The following is a 23,355-nucleotide window of genomic DNA, read 5'->3' on the forward strand; positions in this document are numbered from 1 at the left end:
CTGGAAATCACATTCCAAGCCATCCCCGCTCATGTCAGGTGGGATATCACCACAAGAAAAATCCAGGCTTCAAAATGCTTGTGGTCTCAGGCACAAATCGCAGTTGGGTGCTTGGTGGTTGTTTATTCAGAGTTACAGTGAATAATGCCTTCCTCTGGCAAAGCAAATACTAAAAATAAAACCATAACCTCACCTCTGTCCTCTGGGACTTTGTCAACCCACTTACAACTAAACAGAACCGCAAAAACTTAACATACAGGCTGCCTCCCTGATTCAGTGCCACTGCTTTGTCATCCCTTTCTCTGTGTAATATCTAGTTAAATGTACCTCATTACCACACGATGCAACTTCATCATTCACACTCCTCCGTGGGAAGAATTACCACCAGAGATCCTTTTAGATTTATTACTGATAATTCTATACTTTGTACACTCCAGTTTGTGTCTCCCTACGTGGAAGTGTACTCCTTGTATCCACATACAAAGTCTCAAACTCTGACTGAGATTCATACAGTTAGTGGGGATAGACAGGCCCCATTTTTATCAAGTGCCCAGGCCAAACCCAATCTACTGCGACAACAGTTTTCTCAGCAGAGATGCAAATACTCAGCTGCTGCTGACACTGGAAAAAAGCTGAAGTACCGGGCTCAAACCACAGCCGGGCTGTTAGCCCACTGGTGTTCACTGAGAGAAAATAAGGACCAGCTAAAGCTTTGAAAATAAAAACCAGAAATGATAAAACCCAGCTGCTAAATATTTCTCGCCCTCCTTGCAACACTGCATATGGTCAAAGTTCTAGACTTTAAAAAAAAAATGTCATGGACCAATACCATTAATCAAGGGGTCCATGGACCTCAGGTTGGGAACCCCTACTCCAGAGTGATACAGCAAGGAAAGGGGCCCTACAAGCCCACTATCCACACTCACCAAACACCTGTCTTTACACTAATCCTAGCCACTTTATTCGCCCCGTATTCCCCTCAACTGAATTCTATCACTCATCTGCACACTAGGGGCCAATTAGCCTATGAACTTCTGGGAGGAAGCAAACAGGGAGATCATGCAGACTCTGTACTGACAGCACTGCAAACCAAGGTCAAACCTGCGGTGCAGGAACTACACTGCAGCAGCTTTACTGGTGTGGCAAGGTGTCAGTCTACGATGTTCACCCCAGGCCAATGTCCGAGGTACATAGATAAAAATGAGCCAAAACAGCCAGGTTAAAACTACTTGGTTTTCACTTGGAATTGAGGCAGGAGAGAGAACACAGTGAGATCCAATACAACTCAAGAGGCTACAGGTTAAAAATACCAATGTCCTCACAATGCAAGGACACAACCTGTGAAATAACAGGGGAGAAAGAAAAGCAACCCAGTTCATGAGGGAAGTCTCCAACTACATTCCAATGCAAAACCTCATTTCCCTCTGCTCAATGACATCAAGTATATTGCAACCAAGAAAGCAGTAGTGGTCTCAACACATTTGAAATGTTTTAAGCATTTACCTGTCACGTTTCTGATTCATCTTCCAACAAAGTTACTTGGTCACCAGGTTTCCTTCTCAAGCTAGAATATTCTTAGTCTAACAGAGCATTGTTTTCTCACAGGTCAGTGACAGCAGACAAAGTGGTGTATGCAGAAACAAGCAGCTACAACGCAGAACTGTAGGCAATTACAAAGCAACAGTGCAGCAGAGGGGTGGGGGCAGAGGGGTTCCAGTTCAAGTTGGCACCACTAGAAGGATTAAGTATAGGAGGAGCTATTATCTGAGGAACCAACCTGCACACCTCCCATGATGGCGAAAGACACCATTTTACAGATGTAAGGGAGGGACCTTCTAGGTCACTGTCACCTTCAAATGAGCAAAGAGGGGCTCGCTGCTCTTCCTCGGTTACTTCCAGCCCAGGCACTCTGATTGCAGCATCTTTTTCAAACACATCATCATCTCCAATTTCCTCGGAGCAAAAGGAGTCAGTGGACAACTTGGTAACTGGAACGTGGACACCACTCCCCTCTGGTTCAGGAACCCTCTTCAGAACACACAAGCTCGAAGTGTGCAAGGAAGGGAAGAAAAGTCGGTACAGGTAGGATCTTTTGTTGCTCTGCTCTGCTTCAGTGACAGTGACTTCAACCACACCAAGGCCATCTCTAGGCCCCCGGTTGTCTGAGAAACCAGACACAAAGGGCTGCATCTGAGAACTTAGGATATTTTGCAATGGTTTGTAATAGTCTTCTCTCTTCTTAATGTGATGTTGCTTCTTTATCTTTGAGCTCTTCGCTTGGACTGGTGTTAATTTTCCATCGGAGCAAGTCCTCTCAATGAAGCTCAGACTGCTAGCTGATCGATCAGGCTTCATGTGGACATCGTTGAGGGATTTGGAGTGCTTCACCTCTCCACTGTCTGTGGTTTGCTTCCCAGGCCAAAGGAGATGAGTCAGATCTTCTCCAAATAAACTCTGCTTCCTTGTACTCTGTGGCATGTCTTGACAGGCACACGTAGCAACCTCGTGGACCAGAGATGATTTGCTTTTGGGCCTAGTCAGGACAACAACAGTCTGCAGTGGACTGCTTGGCAAATGCTCAGATGGAATTGCATCCGAACTGCATGCAGAGAGAGCAAACAAGGAGGGAAGAAAGGGAGAGGGTAGTTGGGGAAAGAAAAGAAATGAAAATAACTCAGGATGAATCAATTCCACACAGGAATGGTTGCTCATAGTCATGGAACTCTATTAGGTTTTTGACAACAGAGATAAGTAATGCTATAAATGTGAAAAGAAATGCAACTACAGTTAATCAATGAACCCAAAGTTATTGCCATTTCAACATTGACTGTATGTTTACTTGCTATCTTGCTTGTGCTATATGAGCCTTGTGCCTTGGCCCCAGAGGAACAGGGTTTTGCTTGGCTGCATTCATAGTATTCATGTATGGTTAAATGGTAATCATATTTGAACTTAAAGCTTTCCTGTTACTTGTGAGATGAGGTTATGAAACTATTCAACTGATGTAACATCACCATCAACAACCTGAACCCTTGTGCCATTTTCATCACTGGATTAAAGGAAAACAAGAGCCTTGTTCTCTTATCAAACACTTCGAATCCCAATCCCACATCGGAGCTCACTCAGGCTGATCTTAACAACCATAATGTTGCCAATGTTAAGTTCCATCTGATACTAAGCATGGAAGAGATATAGTTCATATGACAACCAATTTACTGGACCTTCTTCATGCCCCAGTCTATCAGTGGTTAATTCAGTAAGTGAACAAAAGAGTCTCAATTAAAGATTTGGCAAAGTGGGGATTACCTGCAGATATCCTGGTCCGAGGGGCTGACTGAAGTCCTGGAGAAGCTGTGAGGAGCCGTCACTGACGTTGGACTGCCTACCTGCCAGCACAACACATAAGCCACGTTAGCCAAACAATTACTTTCAATATACCACACCTCAGTCAAACATTCATACACAGATACCAGCAAATAACCATCTCCAACACTGGCATTACTACTGTCTAATCACCAACATCCTGATGGTGCAACACACAAGACAATGGAGGAAGCATTTGTGGAGGGAAATGGACAGTTGACTAGAAAGTCAGTGACAAATCAACTCACCACATGGGATTTGGCTGCTAGCATCAAGTCAATGAAGATCAACAAGTAGTCCTAAAGGTACTGGAATGTTCTAAACTGAGACAAGGTAGGCATCTCCAGCTGGGCACATTCATGGAGGTTCAATCATGTGACATCTTGACTCAAACTCATCCAACCAAACTACCTTTTAAATGTTTTCTATTTAAAGAATTTTTGTTTTAAAAATCAGATTCTAGAGTAATTTCCAAAAGAGAGCAAGATAAAGAGGGCTGCTGTGGGGGGTGGGATTAATTGGACATTCATGCAGTGAACATAGACACAGGCAAAACAGACCTCTCTCTACCTGTACTACAGGATTCTGCACACTGGTTGGAAGCAGTAGATATGCGCACAGCTATCAACAATTGGTGTGACTCTCAGCTCCACGTTTTCTCCCATTTATTTTCAGTGGTGGTTGGAGGACCAGATATCAGCAGCTGATGTTCCCCTGCTTGCCAGTCAAGCATCCTTTGTTTCTAACAACCCTTCTCCCCCCCACCCCCCCCCCCAGCAATTTACTCTCAAGTTTTACCTAGTAGATTAACCTTCAATCACTAGAGAATCTAGGACAATCTGGATAATTGTTTTAGATAAATCAAAAATAACAGTTGTGTTGGGATTATAGCAAACACTCGGAAAAGAAAATCTCAGCCTGATCTGGAACTTGAAACACTGAGCTATTACAACAGGCTGCTTTTAAACTGCTTGATCTCCCCTTGTCAGTGAAATCCTGTCACAACATTCAGATCTGTCAGCATTGGTAAATCAAAATGTTAGCAAGTCTATCAAAACACAATCACAAATTACCACTGTAGGAGAGGAATGGCACACACTTCACTTCATAACCATCTCTCCATTATTCTTCGTCTCACTTTTCCTTAAGGTTTAAGTTAATTAAGTAAGGGAGGCCACTGGCAGATTTTAGGTTGGTGTTAATCTTAAAATAATTTCTAGTTTTTTTTCAAGCAGCTCACACTCCCTTTGGGAGACTATCTGGATATGACCCACTGACACTTAGTAGGAGCCACCAGTGCTCCAGCATTGCCCTGGAGATCAGTGGGAGTGAACAAGGAGAAACACTGATACTCGACTTCAGAACTCACATCACTCACATCCTTCTTTACATCGGCGGCACAGCAGTGGAAACTGCAAGCCGTTTCAGACTTGTGGGAGTGTCCATCTCGCACAAACTCTCATGGTCCCGGAACACATTCCACATAGTCAGGAAAGCTCACTTACACCTCTGCTTTCTGAGGAGGCTGGACTGAGCCGGACTACGCACATGTATACTCATGTTCTTCTACATTGCACAATAGAGAGCATCCCAACATGTTGCACGGTACAGAAACTGAAATGAAGCCTCTACAATGAGTAATCAAAACTGCCTAACCCATCATCAGCACCATCCAACCTGCCATTAAGGACATATATAGAGAAAGGTGCCAGAAAAGGGCCAGTAACATCACAAAGCGTCCCACCCACCCTGCTCATAAATATTTGCAATATTTGCCCCATTCCCATCCAGTGGGGGGGGGGGGGGGGGGAGATGCTACATGGCATCAACACCAGTCCCCACCAGACTCAAAAACCGGTACTTTCCACAAAACTGACCAACACCTCCACCACCACTATATTATCATTTTTTGTCAGAGTCATCTTATGCACAGACACTCCTGTGGCTAGTTTCACTTTACAATGTTTTAGTCCAACTACTTTCATCAGTTCTTGCAGCTGTTGTCAGGTCAATGAAGTCTTAAGAATTGCAGGTGTGAAATTTACAGGAAAAGAAAACAGGTTCCTCACATTGAACACTATTCCCAAGAGTCAACCACACCATCTGGGGAAGTTCAAAAACAAGTCAATCCAGTACACAATGCTTCAGGTCTGAGGCTAATCAGCCACGGACAAGTTTTAATGAACTTAAGGTCAGAGCAAGAAGTAAAGTGAGTGGTGGAGAGTGTTACCAACAGTACTTACAAAGTGTCTGGACATGCAACTGAATCATCCAGGGATCAACGGCTACGGACCAAGTGCTGGAAGGTGTGATTAACACAGATGCGTGCCCACTAATTGGCACGTTACCATGCTGTACAAATCTGTGAGACAACATTCTGCAGATTTCCAGATTTTTAAATCTAGAGTTCCAATGGTGGATCACAATCACCGTTCAAGATTTGATTCCTGCTGCTGTCTGTAAAGAGTTTGTATGTTCTCCCCGTGACCACAAGAGTTTCCGTCCACTTTCCAAAGACGTACAGTTAGGGTGCAGACAAGCAAGTTGAGGACTTGCTATATTGGTGCCAGAAGTGTGGCGACACTTAGGAGATGGACAATCCTCACCAATTGGATGTGAGGCAATGCAAACTTTGCATTTCACTGTACGTTTCAATGCACAGGAGACAAATAAAGTTAATCTTTATTCTTTTCATTATATACTGATAAACCTGGAGCAAATTATAGGAAACAGGTCACTTCAAAAGAGTGAGCAATCTGAAACACACACACATCCCTGTGGCCAAAGACTGTAGGACTCAGTGTGATATTGTAGCAAGCAGTCTCTATTAGTCCCTGCAGGGTCCATTAGGTGGGTGTGCAGACAATGTTTCCTCATGTGTCGGATTCTAGAAACACAGGTCGCCATTTAAAATTTACAGAGATTCACTGGGAATTGCTGGGAGAAATAGGTAGCTGATAGTACCATGGAGAATTTGCACAGGAGTTAGCCCGCTTCACAGTTAACGTCCCAACAATGCAGCAGCAGAGAAAGGTTCCTGGGGCAAGGATCAGAGAATGAGGGTAGGGTTTGGCCACCCTAAAGGAACATGGAGGAATGACATTTAGAAGAATCGACATTTGTCTTTGACAGTGGATTTTCCGACAACAGCTTTAAATGAAGTCAGTCCCAATGAGGAGAAAGCATTTGCACATTCCTATTCCACGCACCTGCTTGTGTGGGGCATTCACTGTGACATACAGCACTCTCATTCAAACCTTGCAGCACCAAAATGAGCACACTAATAGAGAATTCAAATTCCCAGCATGAACGATGCATGCACATATGATGGGCACTGGGTGCCTCATCACAATTAACAACTGGTTTTGCACTTCCATTCCACAGCAGAAAAGAATATGCACTGCGATGGAGCTCTAGCCAAGTGCATTAATGTTACAGAACCATGGCAAAGAAACAGGACTTACAGTACATCTCAACCATTAAATCTGCCTTTTCCTCAATTTACAAAAAGAGACGTGCTCTTGAGAAACAGTTTGTTAATCAAAACCTCAAAAATCAAAACAGCTGAATGAAATGCATTATGGGTCCTTTGTTGTTGTAAATTTTTATGCTCAGAGAGCTGTTCCTTATATTAAAATATGTTTGGTAATTCAAATGTTTCAAGATTCAATGACTAATAGCAAAAAATTGTAAACTATACAAATTGTAAATTGAAAAATTACTGTAACTAACTGGCAGAGCACACTTAACAGACTGGAATATTCTTGTGTGTTCTAATGAAAAACAGATCTCCAAATACGTCTTCTGTGCATATTTCACCAGCTGTATTTAATATGTGAGATATGTCAAAACTTGAGCCACTTGAGCAAGCTTCAGAAATTTCAAAAAATGCACAACCCCGAGTGACATTTTTATTTAACTATACTAATGAACTGGATGCCTCAGTTGGGCAGTATTAAATTGGAAAGTAATTTTATCCTGCAAAGACTATTGTGGCCTGCCTAACAGATCAATCCACTGGACTCTTAATAGTCTATTCTATTCTAATGAAGGGTGCAGTGTTTAACAGAAAATAAACTGCAGCTTACATGATGAAACAGCTCCATGTGCTAATCAGTTGAGTTTAGATAAAGTTCATCTTGTAACAGCATGTATTACCATCCTTACTGCATTTTCTGATTCAGCACGTACCTTAGAAATATTGCTGGAACGGCTGGTAGAATGGCCCAGAGGCTTCTCATTCTGTAACAGAAAGGTGAGGCATATTAGCCTTGCTGACCAACAACGCACTCAATGTAAAATAGCACCGATGTTAACAAAACCTTAGCTGCTATAAAGCAAAATTAACTGTAACAAAAGTAGTTTGCACAGTAATATTTCAGCAAAGGGGAGGAGGGGAGAGAAAAGCATCAGAGCCATCCAGCATCCACTCAGACCTAACAATTTACACTGACCAAGTACCTAGTTACACTGTTGGCCAAACAAAAAGTAGTGACAAATGGGTTTATAGGAAGGAGACTGAAAATCTAGTTGAATGGTGCCACAACAAAAACCTCTCACTCAACGTCAGCAAAAACCAATGAACTGATTATTGACTACAGGAGGAAGAAACCCAGGGGTCCGTGAGCTAGTGCTCATTAGGGGAATGGCGGTGGAGAGGGTCAGTAATTTTAAATTCATTGGTGTATTCGTACAAGTGCATCTGTCCTAGGACCAAGAGTGCAAGTGAGAAAGAAGACACTACAGATCCTCTACAGTCTTGGGAGTTTGTGCAAATTTGACACATCATCCAAAACTTCAACAAACCTCTGTAGACACAAAGTGGAGAATATCCCAACTGGTTGCACCACGGCCTGGATGTGACATATCAATAACTGAAGTGTTTATCGTGGAAGGGTTTTATGTGCTCAAAGTAGTTAGCTTCACATTTTTCAGAGACCTAGCTGAGATCTAGGTCTCCAAAGATGCATTTAGACCATTTGTGTTGAAAGGATATCTAAGGAAATATCATATGTGTGTGAAGTCACCTATGTGGGAGAAAACGGGTATATAATGTAGAAAATAGTTCAGGTACATTAGGAATGTGGTTGGAACATCAAGAAGAAACATGAAAGAAACACAAGGTGAAGGAAAATTAATTCAGCCAGCTTCAGTTTCTGCTCCAGACAATTTGTTTGCAACTTACACTGGACAACAAATTCTTTGAAAGTGTTGCTCCCTTAGAAATTGTTTTTTTGTTTGTTTATGATAGATCACGAAGCTGGACACAAATATAATTCCAGACTACTTGTATCATGTAGGAATTTGGAGAAACAAGAAATTAACTTTACTTGAATATAATATGTTTAATTGCATAATAGTGCTAACAGTTTGCAATAGCTCAAGCTAAAGATGTTTTGTTGATCATTTTCGTTTGCTTTTAGTGTCTGAGGCTTCAAACTTAAGTATTCAACACTAGTCAGCCAGCATTGATGGATTCCAATTGCCCTGATACCGTTTCTCCATGACCACAACATCCTGGTGAAACCTTTCACCGTGCTCATTGATGACTGTACCAAAATTTGCTGGGAAGAAATCTAAATGGGAATGCAGAAAATGGATCTTTAGTGACAGGTTGAACTTCATGGTTTTGTATGCTTGAAGCATGCTGTCAACCAGCTGCATGTAGTTTGGTGCTCTGTAGTTACCAAGAAAATGTTCAACAACATGCTCAAATGCCTTCCACGCAATTATCCCCAGGCCCACTAGTTCTTCAAATTATCTGTCGGATTTGCAGATCACAAAAATGCCTTGCTTAACGTTGGCATCAGTTATTCTGGGAAATACCTGTCTCATATATTGAAATTCCCCAAGTCTCTGACCAGGTCATCCAACTCAGATTGAGTTACCAAATGAGGCTCACTCAACACAGAGTTCAAAAATCTGTAATCAGTATCAGTGTGGTTTTCCCTGATCCTGGCTCATGCATCATGGCATTTTAATTTGCTTCCCCGAGATTCCAAGTTTTGTTTTTCTTAAACCTGTCTTACAACAACATCCGCCCTGCCTAAGCATGTTCAGGCATGCCCGAACAAGATAGAAAACTTTTCAGCTTACATTGTGGGTAACATTTAAATGAATTGAAATAACAAATATTGGTGATTTTTTTTTTAAATGGTGCCCCAAAATATGCAGGAACAAAATCTTTCTTGTCCAATGTTATCGGTATGTATGTTCTTTAGCTTATCAGAATTGTACCTGTATCTCTGAAAATCCTTTCAATTTAAGAAATTCTTTGGGCTTTATGTTTAAGAAATGCTTTGTGCTTTGGAGATGTTTTGTGTTTTAGAAATAGCTTGTAATTTGGAAATATTGACGATAAAAGTCCTCTGAATATTAAATGTGTTTTTAAGACACATTTAAGACTGTTGTTTGGATTTAAATGTGTACCACTGAAAATAAATGAACTGTGTTCTGTACCAGTTTGTTAGTTGGAAGAATCTTCTCCTTGATGGGGAGAGAGGATTCACCTTTCGGATAGTGGGAATTGGCAGTTAAACTCATGGCAGAGAATCAACAGGGAAGTGTTACGAATGTGACGCAACTCTGAGGGGCCGAAGGGTACAAAGTCGTCCCCTCCTTTTTGAGAATTGCAAGATCGTTATTAATTCGGGTCTGGGACCCAGGAAATAAGAGAGAGACGTCCAGAATACACAGGGGTTGGAATGTGTCCTGGCCTCAGCGAAACGGAATCATTGATAACGGCTATTGTCTCTTGGAGACGGAATTGTGTATTGAGTACTGTACTATTCATTGAAGCCCCTCAGGGGATGACCAGAGTGGGCTGGTTGAGGGATTGCATCATCCCAACCTGATTGACATCTGAGACCCCGTGAATAAGGATAAAAGCGGGTCTGGGGAACAACCCCTTTAGACGCACCAGGAGAAACGCTGAAAATCCAGTGACAGCGCTTTATAGCGAACGCTGGTGAGGGCTTATGTGCGTCCTCCCTTTGCCAGGGTGGCGGGCTCATCACGGAAGAACGGCTTAGCTAAAGAAGAGGCCACCAGTGAACGGCCACACCAACAAGACTCCGACGGATCGAAATCATAAAAGGAAAGCCGGCAAGTTTTTCTCCCAAAACTCTCTCTCTCTCTCCAACCATTGCAAACCCAGCGGTCCCCAAAGGCTGCAGCCTGCATAAACTGAGCGAACTTTATATTTCCATCAGACAATACATTATCCCCTAGACGACGATAGAGCTTATTTCTTATTGATTATTATTATACCCGCACTTTTAGATTTAGTATTGATGACGTATATTATCTGTTTATTTGCATTGATATTATTTTTGTGTATTTTTACTAATAAATACTGTTAAAAATAGTATCATCAGACTTCAACGGACCTCTCTATCTTTGCTGGTAAGTGACCCAGTTACGGGGTTTGTAACAGAAGTAAACTAGTTTGTGAAGGCTGAGTAGTTACAATATAATCTCCCTTTAGTGAGGGCCCTCATGGCAAGTTATATCTGATAGGGCTTAAAGTCTGTTTGAATTTAGAACTTTGTGGCCAGCAAACCCAATACCATCACAGGAGAGCCTTCGATGCATCTGTAAGAAACATCCTTTGCAAGTCTAAATTATAATTAGCAGCAAATGCAGCCAGAAGGAAGAGCTACGTTAGTGCTGAGGTGTGGCATCACAGCACCGGCACAGGAATAAATTTACTCTGACCTGCTAACGTTGATGATTTTACTGCCTCAGCGTTTGGTTGTTTTTAAAATCATAAATCAGTAAGTTCTAACCCTACCCAGCAGCTACCAACCCCCAATCTCCAAACGTCAGTCTAGGAGACTGATGATCCAAGTCACTGTGATGTCAGCAGGGATTCCATGTGGCCACAGCGTCAACCGTCACTAAGACAATACCAATGAAGGGTTGTACTGCCAAGATTCCCTTTGCCAGCTGGCTCAATGGCAACACATCATTTGTCTGCAACAAAACAAATGCAAACAATGCTTGCAGTATTGAAATCATTACATTCAGATGACTTGCAGTTGCAGTCAGCGAGTGGGGGGTGGGGGAGGAATAGAATTGGTTTGTAAGAATCAGGTTTAATATCACTAGCATATGTCATGAAATATGTTTTGTGGCAGCAGTACATTGCAATATATTAAACTAAATTACAATAAGAAATATATATATTAAAAATTAAATTAAATAAGTAGTACAAAAAAAAGAACTAAAAAAGAAAAAAGTAAGACAATGTACAAGAGTTCATTGTCCACTGAGAAATCTGATGGCAGTGGGTAAGAAGCTATTCCAAAAACATTCCTTGATGGTGACAATGAGAAGAGGAAATGTCCTGGATGATGGGGGTGGGGGGGGTCCTTAATTAATGATGGATGCTGTCTTTTTGAGGCATCGCTTTTTCAAGGTGCCCTTGATGCTGGGGAGGCTAGTGCCCACGATGGAGCTGACTGAGTTTACAACCTTCTTCAGCTTTTTCCCGATCTTTTGCAGTGGCTCCTCATACCACATGGTGATGTAACCAGTCAGAATGCTTTCCATGGTACAACTACAGAAATTTGCGAAAGTTGTTGGTGACATGCTAGTGCTCCTCAAAGCCCTAATGAAATACAGTTGCTGCTGTGCCTTCTTTGTAATTGCCTCAATATGTTGAGACCAGGATTGATCTTCAGAGATGATGACACCCAGGAATTTGAAATTGCTCACCCTTTCCACTGCTGATCTCTCAATGAGAGAGACTGGTGTACGTTCTCTCGATTTGCCCTTCCTGAAGCGCACAATCAACTCCTTGGTCTTACCGCTGTTGAGTCCAGGGTCATTATGGTGACACCACTCAACCAGCTGATCTATCTCACTCTTGTACACCTCCTGATCTGCATCAGAATTCTGCCAACAATGTCACTGGATAATCTGTAGATAGTGTTTGTGCTGTGTCTTCCCACACAGTCGTGGGTGTATAGAGTAGAACAGTGGGCTAAGCAGACATCCTTGAAGTGCGCCAGTGTAGATTGGCAGCGAAGAGAAGTCTGATCTGCCATCATTGTCATAAGTACCAAAGTACAATGAGAACTTTGTCTTGTACATTGTTCATGCAGATCAATTCATTACACAGTGCACTGAAACAGCAAGGTGGAACTCCAGGAGTACAGAATAAAGTATAACAACTACAAAGTGCAATGCAGGTGACAATAAGCTGCAACATCAAAAAATGTGGTAGATTGTGAGGTCAAAGGTCCATTCTATTGCACTAGGGAACCATTTAATAATCTTATAACGGAGAGGAAGAAGCTGTCCTTGAGCCTGGAAGTATGTGCTTTCAGGCTTCTGTCATTTCTGCCCGATGAGAGGAAGGAAAAGAGAATGCCCACAGCGGCTAGGACTTTTGATTATGTGGGCTGGTTCACTGAGGCACCAAGTATAGACAAGAGACCTTGGAGGGGAGGCAGGTGTCTGTGATGTGTTGAGCTGTATCCACACACACTGCAGTTTCTTGTGGGCACAGGCACAGCAGTTGCTGTTGTAGTTGGAGAGATGGCAAGGGAGCCCTGATGAGGGAAACAGACACAATTGAAACAAGAGATACTACAGTTAGACAATGTCAAGAAGTCTTTTTGCAAATATCATGGTGGGTTAGAGTTTCCCAAGAGACTCAGAGCAAAGATAAGAGTATCAAAGGCAGGAGAGGTGTTCATGAAGATGATATATAGGATGTTTGAGCTGGTTTTCAAAAATCTAATGGACCTCACTCTAAGGAAGAGCAAAGGAGTCCACAGCCAATATTCATTCACAACCAACACTTGTCTGTACTTACTGAAGTCAGTCACTGCTGAATTTCAAGTGCTACAAGCCTCCACAGATCAAAAGTCAATAGACAATAGGTGCAGGAGTAGGCCATTCGGTCCTTCTAGCCAGCACCGTCATTCACTGTGATCATGGCTGATCATACACAATCAGTACCCCATTCCTGCCCTCTCCCCATATCCCTTGACCCCGCTATCTATAAGAGCTCTATCTAACTCTCTCTTGAATGCATCCAGAGACTTGGCCTCCACTGCCTTCTGGGGCAGAGCATTCCACATATCCACCACTCTCTGGGTGAAAAAGTTTTTCCGCATCTCAGTTCTAAATGGCCTACCCCTTATTCTTAAACTGTGGCCTCTAGTTCTGGACTCACCCATCAGCGGGAACATGCTTCCTGCCTCCAGCGTGTCCAATCCCTTAATAATCTTATATGTCTCAATCAGATCCCCTCTCACCCTTCTAAATTCCAGTGTATACAAGCCCAGTCGCTCCAATCTTTCAACATGTGACTGTCCCGCCATTCCGGGAATTAACCTTGTGAACCTACGCTGCACTCCCTCAATAGCAAGAATGTCCTTCCTCAAATTTGGAGACCAAAACTGTACACAATACTCCAGGTGGGGTCTCACCAGGGCCCTGTACAGCTGCAGAAGGACCTCTTTACTCCTATACTCAATTCTTCTTGCTATAAAGGCCAGCATGCCATTAGCTTTCTTCACTGCCTGCTGTACCTGCATGCTTGCTTTCATTCACTGATATACAAGAACACATAGATCTCGTTGTACTTCCCCTTTTCCTAACTTAACTCCATTTAGATTAGTGAATGAGTAATCACTAATTCACTAGTGATTAGTGAATCACTAATCACTAATTAGTGATTAGTGCCTTCCTGCCTTCCTGTTCTTGCCACCAAAGCGGATAACCTCACATTTATCCACATTAAACTGCATCTGCCGTACATTTGCCCACTCACCCAACCTGTCCAAGTCACCCTGCATTCTCATAACATCTTCCTGACATTTCACACTGCCACCCAGCTTTGTGTCATCAGCAAATTTGCTAATGTTACTTTTAATCCCTTCATCTAAATCATTAATGTATATTGTAAACAGCTGCGGTCCCAGCACCGAACCTTGCGGTACCCCACTGGTCACAGCCTGCCATTCCGAAAGGGACCCGTTAATCGCTACTCTTTGTTTCCTGTCAGCCAGCCAATTTCCAATCCATGTCAATACTCTGCCCCCAATACCATGTGCCCTAATTTTGCCCACTAATCTCCTATGTGGGACTTTATCAAAAGCTTTCTGGAAGTCCAGGTACACTACATCCACTGGCTCTCCCTTGTCCATTTTCATAGTTACATCCTCAAAAAACTCCAGAAGATTAGTCAAGCATGATTTTCCCTTCATAAATCCATGCTGATTCAGACTGATCCTTCTACTGCTATCCAAATGTGTCATAATTTCATCTTTTATAATTGACTCCAGCATCTTTCCCACCACTGACGTCAGGCTAACCGGTCTATAATTCCCTGTTTTCTTTCTCCCTCCTTTCTTGAAAAGCAACATTAGCCACCCTCCAGTCAGCAGGAACTGTTCCTGAATCTATAGAACATTGGAAAATGATTACCAATGCATCCACGATTTCTAGAGCCACCTCTTTAAGTACCCTGGAATGCAGGCCATCAGATCCCGGGGACTTATCAGCCTTCAGACTCAACAGTCTATCCAACACCATTTCTTGCCTAATATAAATTTCCTTCAGTTCATCCTTTACCCTAGTTCCTTTGACCACTATTACATCTGGGAGATTGTTTGTGTCTTCCCTAGTGAAGACAGATCCAAAGTACTTGTTCAACTCATCTGCCATTTTTAACTTTTTTTTGCTATTCACATACCTAAAGAAGCTTTTATTATCCTCCTTTATATTCTTGGCTAATTTACCTTGGTACCTCATTTTTTCTTGGCGTATTGCCTTTTTTGTTATCTTCTGTTGCTCTTTAAAAGCTTCCCAGTCCTCTGGTTTCCCGCTCATCTTTGCTATGTTATACTTCTTCTCTCTTATTTTTATACTGCCCTTTACTTCCCTTGTCAGCCACGGACCTTTACTCCCTTTACTCCCCTTAGGATCTTTCTTCCTCTTTGGAATGAACCGATCCTGCACCTTCTGCATTATTCCTAGAAATACCTGCCATTGTTGTTCCACTGCCTTCCCTGCTAGGGTATTGTTCCATTGAACTTTGGCCAGCTCCTCCCTCATAACTCCATAGTTCCCTTTGTTCAACTGTAATACTGACACATCTGATTTTCCCTTCTCCTTCTCAAATTGTAGGTTAAAACATATCATATTATGGTCACTACCTCCTAATGGTTCCTTTACCTCGAGGTCCCTGATCAAATCCAGTTCATTGCACAACACTAAAGCTAGAATTGCCTTCTCCCTGGTACGCTCCAGAATAAGCTGTTCTAAGAATCCATCTCAGAGGCACTCCACAAACTCCCTTTCTTGGGGTCCAGTACCATTCTGATTCTCCCAGTCTACCTGCATGTTGAAATCCCCCATGACAACTGTATCATTACCTTTGCAACATTCCAATTTTAACTCTTCATTCAACTTACACCTGTTACAAACCCCGTAACTGGGTCACTTACCAGCAAAGATAGAGAGGTCCGTTGAAGTCTGATGGTACTATTTTTAAACGTTTTTATTTATAAAGGGGCACAAAAGTAAGGTTAAGACAAACATTCAGATAATCTACGTCGTCAATACTCAATCTAAAGCGCGGGTATAGTAATAATCATCAATAAGAAGTGGCTCTATCGTTTTGTCTAGGGGTAAAAATATTGTCCGATGGAAATATAAAAGTCTCGCCAGTTCATGCAGGCTTTTAGCCGTTTGGGGACCGCTGGGCTTCACTTGTTGGAGAGAGAGAGATTTTTGGTGAGAAAAACTTGCCAGTATTTTGGGCGCAAACCGTTGAATCGGGAACGTGGGTTCCCCGTTGTCAGTTCGAAGTCCTTTTCGGTGTTATCAGCCACCCGTTCCCCAGGCAAAGGGGAAACGAACCACACGTGGCTTCCGAATAGCTTCCCGTTATCACGGGAGCGATGAGCGATGGTGTCTCCTTCTGGTGCGTCGCTAAGGGACTGCCTCCTGCAGCCCCTTTTTATCTTGACTTGCAGAGTTGTAGATGTCAATCAAGGTGGGGTGATACAATCCCCACCCCACATTGCCCGAGGGTGTGCACGTAGCCCTGATAGCTGGCACGTAGCATAGAGTCGCAATCCACACAGGTATCTCCAAGAAACAATGGTCAAAATTCGTTGTGTTGTCTTTCTGAGGATTCTCTCTCATTTCCTGGGTCCAAGACCCGAATTAATAGCGATCTTGCAATTCTCAGGAAGGAGAGGGCTGGGATCATAACACACCCTACATCCAGACTGCTGTTTGGGGGCCTGTAGATAACTCCCATTAGGGTCTTTCTACCCTTAGAATTTCTCAGTTCAATCCATACTGACTCTACATCCCCTGATTCTATGTCCCCCCTCACAAGGGACTGAATATCATTCCTCACCAACAGAGCCACCCCACCCCCTCTGCCAATCAGTCTGTCCTTTCAATAAGATGTATATCCTTGAATATTCATTTCCCAGGCCCTGTCCGCTTGAAGCCATGTCTCTGTTATTCCCACAACATCGTACTTGCCAATTTCCAACTGAGCCTCAAGCTCATCTACTTTATTCCTTATACTTCGTGCATTCATATATAATATTTTTAATTTGTTACTCCCCTCTCCTTTCATATCAATTCCTATTTCACTTGGCCATACTGTATGATCTCTTCTTAAGCTTTCTACTCCATTGATTCTGTTGTCCTTTTTAACTTTTCTTATTTTCACTTTCCCTTTAACTCCATCCTTATATTTCCAGTTCATTCCCTACCCCCCCCCCCCCACTACTTAGTTTAAACACATCCGTGTTGCAGTGGCAAACCTGTCTGACAGAATGTCTAATTGCCTTCAGGCTTCAAATGCCTTTGGGACATTCAAGCTCATGAAAGGTGGCACAATAATGTAGTGGCTAGCATAATGCTATAACAGTGCCGGCGATTACCAACTAGGGTTCGATTCCCAGCACTGCCTGTAAGGAGTTTGTATATTCGCTCCATGATCATGTGGGGTTTTTGTTGTTGTTGACATCCATCTGTCTTGAAGGACAATGGGTGATGATCATCTCCACAACCCTAGTCTTCAAGATCCCCCCCCCCCCCTTTCAGCCTCACCAGTGTAGTCCAAAGGAAAGCTTATGAAGCAATATTTTTGGCACCAGCTTGACTGCAGTAGTTACCAGAAGAATGTTCAATAATGTCCAGCCACCTCAGGGACTCCACTCCAGATCCTCTGTCTGCGTTTACTCTTGTAGCTTTTGTTTCTCTTGAGGCTGCCCACTATGCAGATGGGCTATTTACCCATAGCTGGGGATCTGGTTCACAAGCACCAGGGCATGTCCACACACCGCTGGGCCCACGTGCTATGTGTGCAGGGGCTAGACCTCCTCCTCATCCTCTGTAGTTCAGCCCGAATCCAAAAGGAGTTCTGTTTCTGTGTGTCGTTAGCAAGGAGGCACTACACAAGGCTTTTTTTTTTAATTAGTTTTTTTATACATTTTCTACATAGCTACAGATAAAAAAAAACCCAGATCAAAATGAAGAACATTGATACAGTGCAAAAATAAACATACAATAATAATGATACAAAGAAAGATAATTGAGAAAGCACCCAAATTGAAGACATGTAAAATTAGTATCCTCCCCAAGCCCCGCAACAAAAAAAAACTCCAGACCAACCACAACACAATACAGAGAATATAAATCAGGACAATCAAACCCCCAAAACTGTAAATACACTTAGCAACAGAAGATATTAATGCCTACTACCAAAAAAAGAGCTGAAAGCAAGGGACCAAAAAAAAAACCTTAGTTAAGAGGAAGGTTATGAAAGTACTCAATAAAAGGTCCCCAGACCTTATGGAACTTTAAATCCGAATTAAGAACTGAATAATGAATTTTTTCAAGGTCTAAGCAGGCCATAATATTGTTAAGCCATTGAGCATGTGTGGGCGGGGCAACATCTCTCCATCTAAGGAGGAATAAACGTCTAGCCAGGAGAGAGGCAAAAGATAATATTCGACACTTAATCGAACTCAGACGTAAATCTGTCTCACCCCAGAAACCGAACAAAGCAATTAAAGGGTTAGGTTCTAGGTGGTGATTCAGAATATACGATAACGTTATGAAGACATCTTTCCAAAATTTCTCCAAGCTAGGACAAAACCAGTACATATGAATGAGAGAGGCCTCGCCCCTTTTGCATTTATCACAAAGCGGACTGATGTTAGGGTAAAATCGAGATAATTTAGATTTAGACATATGGGCTCTATGAACAATCTTAAACTGTAAAAGGCAATGGCGAGCACAAAGAGGTTGAATTAACCCATTTGAGAATCGAGTCCCAAGTCTCATCAGATAAGGAGGTATTTAAATCATGCTCCCATGCCATTTTAATTTTATCCACAGGGGGCACTACACAAGGCTTGCTGTTGTCGAGGCTGCGTACTGGCAGGAAGAGTCTCACACTTTCAGCTCTCCTGTTCACAAGACTGCTAGCCAATGGTGGAAACAGAAAGTGAGAACGACAAGCACTACACAGTACACTACCACACTAGACACATCACAACGACAATTTGTACAAAGCCTATAAAAAGTGGTCACCTTGCTTGGAAGTTTTCATGTTTTATTGTTTTACAACATTGAATCAGTGGATTTAATTTGGCTTTTTTGACACTGATCAACAGAAAAGACTGTTTCATGTCAAAGCGAAACAAATTTCTACAAATTGGTCTAAATTCATTACAATTATTAAACACAAAATAATTGATTGCATGATCACTCACCCCCCCCCCCCCCCACCAAGTCAATATTTAGCAGATGCACCTTTGGCAGCAATTACAGCCTTAAGTCAGTGTGGATAGGTCCATCAGCTTTGCACATCTGGAAACTGCAATCTTCCCCATTCTCCTTTATAAAATTGCTCAAGCTCTGTCAGATTGCACGGGGATTGTGAGTAAACAGCCCTTTTCAAGGCCAGCTACAAATTCTCAATTGGATTGAGATCTAGACTCTGACGTCACTCCAGGACATTAACTTTGTTGTTTTTAAGCCATTCTTGTGTAGCTTTGACTTTATGCTGGGGGTCACTGTATTGCTGGAAAACAAACCTTCTCCCAAGTCGCAGTTGTCTTGTAGATCGCATCGGGTTTTCTTCCAGGATTTCCCTGAATCTTGCTGCATTAATTTTAAACTCTACCTTCACAAGCCTTCCAGGGCTTGCTGCAGTGAAGCATCCCCACAGCACGATGCAGCCACCACTATGCTTCATGGTTGGGATAGTGTGTTTTTAATTATGTGTGGTGTTCGGCTTATGCTGAACACAGCATTTAGTCTGATGGCCAAAAAGCTCAATTTTGGTTTCATCAGACCATAGAACCTTCTTCCAGCTGACTTCAGGATCTCCCACATGCCTTCCGGCAAACTCTAGCCGAGATTTCATTCAAGTTTTTTTATCCCCCAACCGTGGCTTTCTCTTTGCCACTCTCCCATAAAGCTGCAACTAGTGAAGCAACTGGCAACAGCTGTATGTGCAGTCTCTCCCATCTCAGACACTGAAGCTTGTAACTCCTCCAGACTCTCTTAGTGGCCTCCCTCACTAGTCTCCTTGTTGCACGATCACTCAATTTTTGAGGATGGCCTGCTCTATTCTTTCCATTTCTTGATGATTGGCTTAACTCCAAAGGATATTCAGTAACTTGGAAATGTTGTTGTATTCATCTCCTGACTTTTGCTTCTCAATAACCTTTTCATGGAGTTGCTCGGAATGCTCTTTTGCCTTCATGGTGTATTTTTTGCCAGGTTACTGACTCAGCAGCAGTTGGACCTTCCAGATTCAAGCGTATTTTTACTACAATTAATTGAAAAACCTTGACTGCACACAGGTGATCTCCATTTAACTAATTATGTGACATCTAAAACCAATTGGCTGCACTAGTGATGATTTGGTGTGTCATATTAAAGGGGGTGAATACTTCTGCAATCAATTATTTTGTGTTTTATATTCGAAATTAATTCAGATACCTTTGTCAAGATCTGTTTTCACTTTGACACGAAAGAGTCTTTCTGTTGATCAGTGCCAAAAAAGCCAAATTCAGCCCACTGTGATTCAATATTGTAAAACAATGAAACATGAAACCTTCTTGGGGGGGGGGGGGGGGGGAGTTGAATACGTTTTATAGGCACTGCAGTTGTGGGCATGCTATATTGATGCTGAAAGTATGGCAACACGTGGCCTGCTCAGCACAATCCTTGCTGATTTGATTTAACACAAACGACACATTATGACAAATTAAGCTAATCTTTTTAACAGAAGCACACGCCTTCCCATCACTGGGGATCAGTAGACTACAACATCAGGAATGAAGCTGAAACTGGAAGTCAGACTAGCAATGGCTTCTGAAAACAATGGAAGAGGCAAAATGCAAAAAAGTTAGGCTAAAAATAAAATTTGCTGGAAATACTTAACAGAACAGAATGTGTTCATTTTGCATCAGAGTATTTCAGATTGGTGTACAGGTACTGGTTTTACTGTAAAAGAATAGAAGCTTATAAACGAAGTAATGCTGCAATTATACGGGTATGGGTGAGGTTACACCTGAAGTACCGTGCACAGCTTTTCCCCTTAGTACGTGTCTCCTTGAAATATGTATATAATGACATTGGTTGCAATCCAAAAGAGATTAACCATGCAAATTCTTGCAATGAGAAGGTTGTCCAGAGCAAGTGGCTACAGAAATTTGATCTGTATTCTTTGGAGTTTAGTGGAATAAGGGGTGATCTTACTTAAGAATCAAAGAATCCTGAAGGAACATGAAAGAGTAAATGTTCAACTGTTTCCACTTGTGGGACAGTCTTGAATGAAGGGATAAAGCTATAACTTAAGGGGCAGACATTTAAAACTGAGCTGGTATGAATCTCTTCTCATGAAATTATCAGCCCTGGATGCCTGTGCAGGCTCAAGAGGAAAGTAGGCATGATTTTGAAAGTTCACAAAATCGAGAGCTGTGGGAAACAGGCTCAGAAGGAGAGGTGAGCCTGGGGTACATCAGCCGCGACGATATTGAATAGGGGAGGGGCTGCAGAGGAGGGGAAGGGTTATTCATGAATCAACAATTACATCCTTCCCATAGTGTTGCAGCCAGAACTACATACAATACTCCAAGTTGCATCCTAACCAACATTGTATACAACTGTTAACATAGCGCCCCAACTCTTCCACTCAATGCCTCAGCCAATGAAGGTAGATGTCCCGTATGTCCCAACCTATCTACCTGCCTTAATGACTATCGCCCAGTAGCACTCATATCCACAGTGATGAAACACTTTGAGAGGTAAGCCATGACTACACTGAACTCCTGCCTCAGCAAGTACCTGGATCCACTGCAATTTGCCTATCATCACAATAGGCGGACGCAATCTCAATGGCTCTTCACATGGCCTTAGACCACCTGGACAACATGTCCAGATGCTGTTCATCAACTATAGCTCAGCATTTAACACCACAATCTTAATTGATAAATTACAGAACCTGGGCCTCTGTACCTCACTCCGCAATTGGATCCTCAACTTCTTTACTGGAAGACCACAATCTGTGCAGATTGGTGATAATATCTCCTCCTCGCTGACAATCAACACTGGTGTACCTCAGCAGAGTAGTCCACTGCTCTACTCTCTCTATACCAAAAACTGTGTGGCTAGACATAGCTCGAATACCATTTATAAATTTGCTGACGATACAACCATTGTTGGTAGGATCTCAGATGGAGATGAGAGGGCGGACAGGAGTGAGATATACCAATTAGTGGAGTGGTATCACAGCAACAACCCTGCACTCAATGTCAGTAAGATGAAAAAGCTGACTGTGGACTTCAGGAAGGTAAGATGAAGGAACACATACCAATTCTCATAGAGGGATCAGAAGTGGAGAGAGTGTGCAGTTTCAAGTTACTGGGTGTCAAGATCACTAAAGACCTAACCTGGCTCCAACGTATCGATGCAGCTGTAACAATACTTCATTAGGAGTTTGAAGAGATTTGGTATGTCAACAAAACCACTCCAACTTCTAGAGATGTACTCACAGGCTGCATCACTGCTTGGCATGGAGGAGCTACTGCACAGGACTGAAAGCAGCTGCAGGGGGTTGTAAATTTAGTCAGCTCCATCTTGGGTACTAGCCTACAAAGTACCCAGGACATCTTCAAGGAATGACCCCCAGCACCCAGGGCATGCCCTTTTCTCACTGTTACCATCAGGTAGGAGGTACAGAAGCCTGAAGGCACACACTCAGCAATTCAGGAACAGCTCCTTCCCCTCTGCCATCCAATGGACATTGAACCCGTGAACACTACCTCACTTTTTTCAATATATTACATTCGTGGTTTTGCACGATTTTAATCTCCACTATACATTTGCTTTTGTTTATTTACAAACCCCATTTCCAGAAAACTTGGGATATTTTCCAAAATGCAATAAGAACAAAAATCTGTGATATGTTAATTCACATGAACTTTAACTGACAAAAGTACAAAGAAAAGATTTTCAATAGTTTTACTGACCGACTTAATTGTATTTTGTAAATATACACAAATTTAGAATTTGATGGCTGCAACACACTCAACAAAAGTTGGGACAGAGTTAAAATAAGATTGAAAAGTGCACAGAATATTCAAGTAACACCGGTTTGGAAGACTCCACGTTAAGCAGGCTAATTGGTAGCAGGTGAGGTATCATGACTGGGTATAAAAGTAGTGTCCATCAAAGGCTCAGTCTTTGCAAGCAAGGATGGATCGTGGCTTACCCCTTTGTGCCAAAATTCATGAGAGAATTGTTAGTTAGTTCAAAATGAACATTTCCCAATGCAAGATTGCAGAGAATTTAGGTCTTTCAACATCTACAGTACATAATATTGTGAAAAGATTCAGAGAATTCAGTGACATCTCAGTGCGTAAAGGGCAAGGTCGGAAACCACTGCTGAATGCGCGTGATCTTCAAGCCCTCAGGTGGCACTGCCTA

The 23,355-nt window shown here is 42.4% G+C and overlaps 1 protein-coding gene across 2 annotated transcripts in view; it reads right to left on the reverse strand.

The window, feature by feature from the left end:
- marchf8 (membrane-associated ring finger (C3HC4) 8) overlaps nt 1–23,355 on the reverse strand; it is a 60,794-nt gene that overhangs the window by 7,318 nt on the left and 30,121 nt on the right. Inside the window, exons 2-4 of one of the 2 annotated variants that reach the window (XM_073025196.1) lie at nt 7,555–7,605; nt 3,307–3,386; nt 1,778–2,599 (exon numbers count right to left, since the gene is read on the reverse strand). In XM_073025196.1, the coding sequence (XP_072881297.1) occupies nt 1,778–2,599; nt 3,307–3,386; nt 7,555–7,605 (953 nt within the window). The remainder of the gene's footprint in view (nt 1–1,777; nt 2,600–3,306; nt 3,387–7,554; nt 7,606–23,355) is intronic. The other variant, XM_073025197.1, reaches the window with a different exon arrangement.

This window comes from Hemitrygon akajei, chromosome 21 (genome assembly GCF_048418815.1).
Source record: "Hemitrygon akajei chromosome 21, sHemAka1.3, whole genome shotgun sequence".
Taxonomy (NCBI): domain Eukaryota; kingdom Metazoa; phylum Chordata; class Chondrichthyes; order Myliobatiformes; family Dasyatidae; genus Hemitrygon; species Hemitrygon akajei.